The sequence below is a fragment of the Myzus persicae genome, unplaced genomic scaffold (assembly GCF_001856785.1).
Source record: "Myzus persicae strain clone G006 unplaced genomic scaffold, MPER_G0061.0, whole genome shotgun sequence".
Taxonomy (NCBI): domain Eukaryota; kingdom Metazoa; phylum Arthropoda; class Insecta; order Hemiptera; family Aphididae; genus Myzus; species Myzus persicae.
Genome location: NW_019104182.1, coordinates 120618 through 127839, shown reverse-complemented (window position 1 = coordinate 127839; position 7222 = coordinate 120618). Strand labels below are relative to the sequence as shown.

General features: G+C 28.5%; 3 protein-coding genes across 3 annotated transcripts; all 3 read left to right on the top strand.

Annotated features, from left to right (window-relative positions):
• The first annotated feature begins 2671 nt into the window (after positions 1-2671).
• Positions 2672-3728, top strand: LOC111039707. Its single transcript, XM_022323301.1, has 2 exons — positions 2672-2858; positions 3044-3728. Exons 1-2 carry the CDS (start codon positions 2778-2780, stop codon positions 3263-3265), a joined length of 303 nt encoding a protein of 100 aa, XP_022178993.1. The 5' UTR covers positions 2672-2777; the 3' UTR covers positions 3266-3728.
• On the top strand, positions 3721-4274 carry LOC111039695. Its single transcript, XM_022323285.1, has 2 exons — positions 3721-3993; positions 4060-4274. Exons 1-2 carry the CDS (start codon positions 3888-3890, stop codon positions 4272-4274), a joined length of 321 nt encoding a protein of 106 aa, XP_022178977.1. The 5' UTR covers positions 3721-3887.
• A 39-nt stretch (positions 4275-4313) lies between these two features.
• LOC111039706 lies at positions 4314-6032 on the top strand. The gene is made up of 3 exons (XM_022323300.1): positions 4314-4465; positions 4826-5669; positions 5757-6032. The coding sequence occupies exons 1-3, from the start codon at positions 4366-4368 to the stop codon at positions 6001-6003; spliced, it is 1191 nt and encodes a 396-aa protein (XP_022178992.1). The 5' UTR covers positions 4314-4365; the 3' UTR covers positions 6004-6032.
• The last annotated feature ends 1190 nt before the right edge of the window (positions 6033-7222 follow it).

Sequence of the window (7222 nt, the reverse complement as noted above, 5' to 3'; positions counted from 1 at the left end):
TCGTAATAACGGATTGGACAAATCGTAATAACGGATTGGACAATGGTACGATAGTTATCGTACGCGTACAATAATTTAAGCCATTTGTATTTTGTACGAATATTGTAGGTACAATCAGTGTCGCAAGAATTGCGGGAAAAAAATCCCCATTAGCATTATACCGGGGATCGACTAAATACAAATAATTTATAAGAATTATTATATTATTTTATAAATGATTATATTATTTTAAAAATGATATAATATATAATATTATATTAAAAATAAAATAAATATTGTATTAATAATACATATTTTTTGCATGCAACATTTTCATGATCACTGCCTCGCCACAGCCCATTGTTTTTAAGAAGAAATATAAAACCTAACTTAACTTGCAGTAGCGCAATTAATCTAAAAAAACTTCCTCATACTTATTACTAAAGCTGGGCACTAACTAGTTAGAAAGTTAAAGTTAAGTTAGAAAGTTACTTTTTAAGCCGCTTACCCACTTGTAACATTTGCGCGTAACATCCTTTGATGCGGGCCAAATTTACCGACAACTGGTGGAACGGCGTTACGGCGTAACAGAAAATGTTACAAGTGTGTACGCGGCTTTAAGTAACTTTCTAACTTAACTAGTTAGTTTTAATTCATATTAAGGGGGCTGCAGCCGGTTTTGTCAAAAGTCAAAACTATGTAGATTTGACCAATCTAAACATTAATTTTGTTTGTTATAATCAGGGCTGTGAATTTATAGGAAAGTGCATTTTTTTTTGGTGATTGTAAAACATAGCTTCGTTAGTACATAATTTGAATCATGTAACTACGAATCCATCTATGAAACTTTTATTTTGCATATTTTTGCATTTTTTGACGTTTTTTATTTTTTAGGTCATTTTTTCTTATTTTTAGGCCATATTTTGCTTTTTAGTTCATTTTCTAGTATTTTAAATTAAATTCCGTCAGTTGACTTGTTTGAAAACATTTTTTTTTATTTTACACAGGCTGTATATATTATGTCAAATTTATATTTTATTAAATAATATTTTACTCGGAAAAAAATATCTTTAAATTTGTTTTATTATTTTAACAAAATAAATTTTTTAAAAATATTTCAGGTGAATAGCATTAACTTAATGCAAATGTAAATTCAAATTCAATCAACATTTTTACTATTTTTTTTTTTTTAATAAATAAACACTTTTTTGTACTAATTTTTAATATCCTGTACCTAATATTAATATAAATATGAAAATTAAATTAAACACCATTTTAAATGAATTGTATACTATCATTTTTGGCATTTTATATTCCTTTTTTTTGACATTTTAAGTGCATATTTTGCATTTTAAGTGCATAGTTTATTGCATTTCTTTGACATTTTTAATGCATTTTTTAAGGTTTTTTAGTGCATTAAATTCACAGCCCTAGTTATAATGTTTTTCAATACATTTAAATTCTGTATCATAAAATAAACCTTAAGGGGGCTGGAGGGGGCTCCATTCAATGAAAAAAAAGTGACTTTTAGACCAATAAGCTAGACAAAACTGGAAGAATTTTGTTTGACAGATTTTAATTATGAAAACAGATTATGATTGATCAACAAGTTTACTAGGGAATGATCAAGGCGATTTTGAATATTCCAATTATTGTTAGTGTCATAATGAATAATATAAATACAAAAATATCATATTTTTTCGATATTTTTATACTTGGATATCACAAATCGCCTCAATCATTCCCTAGTAAACTTGTTGATCAATCATAATCCATTATCAAAATTAAAATCTGTCAAACCAAATTTTGTCTAGCTTATTGGTCTAAAAGTCACTTTTTTTTCATCAGCTGCAACCCCCTTAACTTTGTAACTTAACTAATTGAATTTGATGTGTAAAATAGTCTAGTCTAACTCGTTAGAAAAAAAACTAACTAGTTATTATTTTTTTTTTTTCATTCCAAAATTCCAAAAGCTATTCCTCAATCATGACATTATGGCTATGCTTAATATCCCTTTTATTTTGTTTCACCCTTTATGTTCTAATAACTGATAATATGCCGGGGACCAAACGTCCTATGGCTAATAACTCTCTGGGACGAAATGTCCCATCTCAATAATTGCCGGGGACGAAACGTCCGTGGACTGGTTTTTTTGACGGGGACGAAACGGCGGGGGCGAAACGTCCGTGATTCCCGATAACCAGATAAATGCATAGTACTCATGCGTGTGGCGGACGAAAACCGGTCGTTATCTCGTGCACGCTTCGCGCAATTCTATAAATATATTAAATTCCGAGTATTGACCATAGTCAGGTCCACGAGAGAACATTGCCGTGTACCGATGTTTGTACAGTACTTCAGCTCCACTAGTCACAACTCACTTAGTCACTTCACTCACTTTATGCCGTAGTGTCCAACTGTGATTATCTATAATAGTACTGTCCTGCTTAGTTATACATTGTCAAATGTAAATTTGGAAATTGAAATTATTTGCTGTAATTTATCAAAGGTACGTTGATATTAATTGTTTGCTTTGTAATATCATTAATGATATTTCTTTATGTATAATTAGCTGCCTATATATTAAGTATAACAATGAGTATTTGAGTATTTATTGTAGATATAAAATATACCATCAATGCTACCTATTACACAATATATATTATAATAATATAATATATAGGTACTCAAATACTCAAACTCAATGGCCTAGCATAGATTATTCTGTGATGATTGAATCCTGAAATGTATAAATCCTGTATTTAAAATATTTATAATTTTTCAGTGTAGCATCAGTCATGAACACTATCCTTGATTTTTTGAAAAGCAGGAACATCGAGAATGCTGATCAAGTGGCCAGAGAGATGGATTGTAACAAGGTACCTAAATTATAATGTGTGTCTGTATTAGTACCTAATTAATCCGAATCACAAATTAAGATATTATTAATTCTCATCCTAAGTTCCATTTATTGAATTTTATTGCTTGTTTACATTTAAATAATAACTACCTATATGTACATTTTAATTAAAAATTAGTTAAGTGAGTTTTGAATTTATCATAGGTTGATTTAGCAGTTATATCAGTCTTAAAAGAAGATGATTATAAATTGTGCGATTGGTTACCGGGATATGGTGATCGAATGGCTTTGATCAACTGGTCCAAACAAAATCAGTATAAAAAAAATAAAAAAAATAATTTACTAGACAAGTTGATGAACAAAGTAAAAAATGAAAATAGGAGATCATTTGGCGAAATGTGTAGTTCTGACGATACTGATCAGTGATCAACCACTTGTAAAGTAAGTTAATTTAGTTAAAACATTTCTCCATAAACCATTTTTGTTTTAGTTAACGATATATTGAATTATCTAAGGTAGGTGGTGGGTGGTTTTTTTCTTAATTGCACCAGAGTCTGATTTTGTCACCACACTATACTGCCTATGTATTTATTTAAGTACATAAAGATAGTAGTATTCATTCTTAGTCTTCAATATTATTTTCATAATGAAATTTCTTAGTTTATTCTTACTTCTTACATCTTTAATAATGCCTCATTTATACATCTCTAACATAACTAATAATTAGGTATTGTTAAAAAAATAAAATTTTATTACAGAATTTTCAAGGGTAATGCATTCAAAACGACCAGATCTATACAAATTGGTTGGCTCCATTTTGATAAAAAAGATAATAAATATAAACAGGTTGGCTCTATAGTCTATACATATTCTATTTATAATTATTTCATCTAATTATTTTCTTTTATATTTTTTTTTAAATATTTATTAATTTACATAGGTTAGAGAACCATCTGGTGGTGGTATTAGAAATATTCAGTGTCCCAAGTATGCAAAGCCTTTTGATTTACTTCAAAAATCAAAAGAATTATTTTTCAGTCAAGATAATATGACAGTTTTTGGTAATTGGGAAGAGTTAGATGTTGAAATGTTTGATTTTAAAAGAAAACCTATAGAAGAGGATACAACAGTCATAGAATTATATGAAAAAACTGGTAATTATTTTTTAATTGACTTGCTAAGTTTTTATATTCATGTACCTATGTAATGTATTTATTAAGGTCTGCCAAAACTGAGATATTACCTAGCTACTCGCAGAAAAAATGGTATCCGTTCATTTATTCAGAATACAAAAAATTATACGGAAGTTTCTATGGAACATGTCAATCTTTTAACCCCTGATCCACCTAAAAATTCAACTCTAGAATTTTCTATTGCTAATGATTCTATCATTAAAGGTGACTTATTATTCTTACCTATATATTATTTAATTTAATATGCATCACATTAATACATTTTATTATTTAGGAACTGATTTTGATAACAATGAAATAACTACACAAAATGTTGACTATTGTGAAGGCGATATGAATACCATGCCTTTACATTCCTCAGCCATGTATGATATTGTGGAACTAGGCTTATCGCCTACTCGTTCATTAGAAGATGACATCATGAACAATCAAAGTAAATACTATACACATTCATAAGTCTGGAGAACTAGCTCCCTTTAAAAAGAATATATTATAATTTATATAATTTAATAACTCCTATAGTTTGGTAAATAGAATATATTATTTAACATAATATTGCATCTCATTCAATTATTTTTCCAATTCGAGCACAAGTTCCATTTAATAATCAAAACATACAAAAAAAATTTTAGTTTTGTAATGCACAAAATTTTTATGATTTTAACTATAATGAATGAATAAATAACTATTACCTATAATTATAATTTATGCATTTTTGAAATACCAAACAACTACTATAAATAGAATGATAGATTTGTAGTCCATATCATAATATGTAGTATTTTATTCATAGGTAAAATAATACAGGAATTTTACAGAGACATAGATTCTGAATATAATTCTGCCATTACATCTACTAGTTCAAGCATTATAAATGGAGAGGATGATATAATGCCGCCTATGCATCTCATTTTACATCGCGGCAATGTTTTTGTAGAAATGATTGAAGCATTTAAAAGTATTGATAAACAAAAATGTTCAAACTTAATGGTTGAACTTATTCTTCCAAATGGTGAGTCTGAAAAAGGCTTAGATGCAGGTGGTGTTTTTCGGGATACAATTTCTGAATTTTGGATTACTATGTATGAAACATGCACAGTTGGTACAAATGTCAAAATTCCTTGTATAAGACATGACTTTAAAGAGGAAGAGTGGAAGTCAATGGCTAAAATATTGTACGTTGGTTGGGTCAACTCTAAGTACTTACCTATTAAACTAGCTATGCCTATCATTGAACAAATGCTATATGGTCATGTAACTTCAAAATTGATTCCTACATTTTTGCTATCTCTTGGTGAAAGTGATAACCAAATACTGAACTCCGCGCTGAAAGATGTAGACAAGGATGACTTGTTGGAGGCATTTAGTACTCTTGAATGCAGAATAGTGCCCAATGAATACAATATTGTTGAACTTTTGGAAGAAATTTCCCATAAAGAGTTGATACAAAAACCTCATTTCATAATTGAACAATTCCGTAAAGAACTTAAGGAAGTTAGGATGAACACACTTATAAGTGAAAATGATTTACTTGCATTATATAAATCAATGGAGCCAACCGCAAAAAATATCCTTAATATTTTATCATGCCACGAAACCAGTAATGATGAAATCAAGACGTTTGGATTTCTCAAAAAGTAGGTTTACAACATTAACGCAAAATCATTTTTAAATGTGTATTTGCTATTTATATACATTTAATCATTATATTTTATCTTTTTAAGGTTTATCAAAGAAACAACAAATGAGATTCGCCTTAAGTTTTTAAGGTTTTCAACTGGAGCTGACGTTATTACACACAATTATATTAAAGTAGAATTCACAAACGTTGTTGGCTTGGCTCGTGCTCCTGTAGCTCATACTTGTTCTGGGGTTTTAGAGCTTCCTTCCAAGTATGAATACTTTGCGGATTTTAGGAAAGAGCTAAACTCCATACTGGCATCTAATATTTGGGTGATGGATATCCTGTAGGTTTTTATTTAAGTCATTTGCTATTTTTATATAATACATTTTTATTCACTNTGTTATTTCCAATTGATTTTTTTTCTAAAACGTACTATGTCCACTTTCCTTCAAAACGTGCTATTTCCTGTACTAAATCATAGGACATACTTCTCATTTTTTTCCAAAACGTAGTATATCCATAATTTTTAGTCATAACGTGTTATTTCCGTTTTACATCAAAACGTGTTATTACACATGTTATTATTATAGCAATTAAACTACATTTAATTCAAAAGGTGCTAGTGCCAGTATCGTTGACTCCTTTAAAATTAAAATTATTTCATTAATTTGCATTAAAATATGATGTGGTTTAGTACAAAACCAACAATTATAAATAGCAAAATAATATGCAAGAAAAAAAAAAAAAATTATATGATAAGCCCATCTATAACCACATGATTGTAATATCCCGCCAAACTTCATGATAGCTGCTCTTGGCTTCTTTATGATAATACTAAAAGCTGCGTTATCGTGTTAATATCCACAATCCCATATTTCATTGACAAAAACTTAAAATGTATACTTGAAAATGTAATTATTTTGTCGTGGATATTAGTATATTACTAGGTAACTCCTAAGTTGTAAAAATAATATTAGAAGATATGATGCAATCAAAGCGAGCCAAGCTTATGGCGGATAAAGCAACAAATAATAATTCAGTAAGTACAAATTTGCAAATTTATTAAGTCACAACGTTTGATTATCTTTGACCTAAAATAATATAAAATATGTTCTCAATATCACCTACTAAACTGCTAATTAATTTTTTTTTCTATTAGTTTTCAACATTTCAATCTACTTCCATTAAAAAAGTAGAAGAATGGCTTAATACACAAACCAAGGTATATTAGTTTAACCTTATGGAATATATCTGTCGTAGCCCGTAGGTATATAGTAAAATCAGGCATTTTACTAAATGCCTAGACAAATAATCAAAAAATTTAATATCTATGCGATTTCACTATCCACCTAGACATTTAGTAAAATGCATTTAACTAAATGCTTATTCCAAGTCAGTCAAATTATAAAAATTAATCATTTTGTATTATTTTAAAAGTTTAACCAAGTATATTTTCTATTAATTTTATTTAAAGGGTAATATTTTCCAAGGTAAAAACAATGGAACTTTTATTTTTGTTTAATAAGAATATTCGTCTACCGTCTATCACACTTAAATAATTAACAG

What these genes read in the sequence shown, in the direction of transcription:
- LOC111039707 (XM_022323301.1), top strand. Translation starts at nt 2,778, where the DNA reads ATGAACACTATCCTTGATTTTTTGAAAAGCAGGAACATCGAGAATGCT. An exon ending in GAGAGATGGATTGTAACAAG is followed by an intron (nt 2,859 to 3,043) that starts GTACCTAAATTA and finishes AATTTATCATAG; the next exon opens with GTTGATTTAGCAGTTATATC.
- LOC111039695 (XM_022323285.1), top strand. Translation starts at nt 3,888, where the DNA reads ATGACAGTTTTTGGTAATTGGGAAGAGTTAGATGTTGAAATGTTTGAT. An exon ending in AGAATTATATGAAAAAACTG is followed by an intron (nt 3,994 to 4,059) that starts GTAATTATTTTT and finishes GTATTTATTAAG; the next exon opens with GTCTGCCAAAACTGAGATAT.
- LOC111039706 (XM_022323300.1), top strand. Translation starts at nt 4,366, where the DNA reads ATGAATACCATGCCTTTACATTCCTCAGCCATGTATGATATTGTGGAA. An exon ending in TGACATCATGAACAATCAAA is followed by an intron (nt 4,466 to 4,825) that starts GTAAATACTATA and finishes TTTTATTCATAG; the next exon opens with GTAAAATAATACAGGAATTT. An exon ending in ACGTTTGGATTTCTCAAAAA is followed by an intron (nt 5,670 to 5,756) that starts GTAGGTTTACAA and finishes TATCTTTTTAAG; the next exon opens with GTTTATCAAAGAAACAACAA.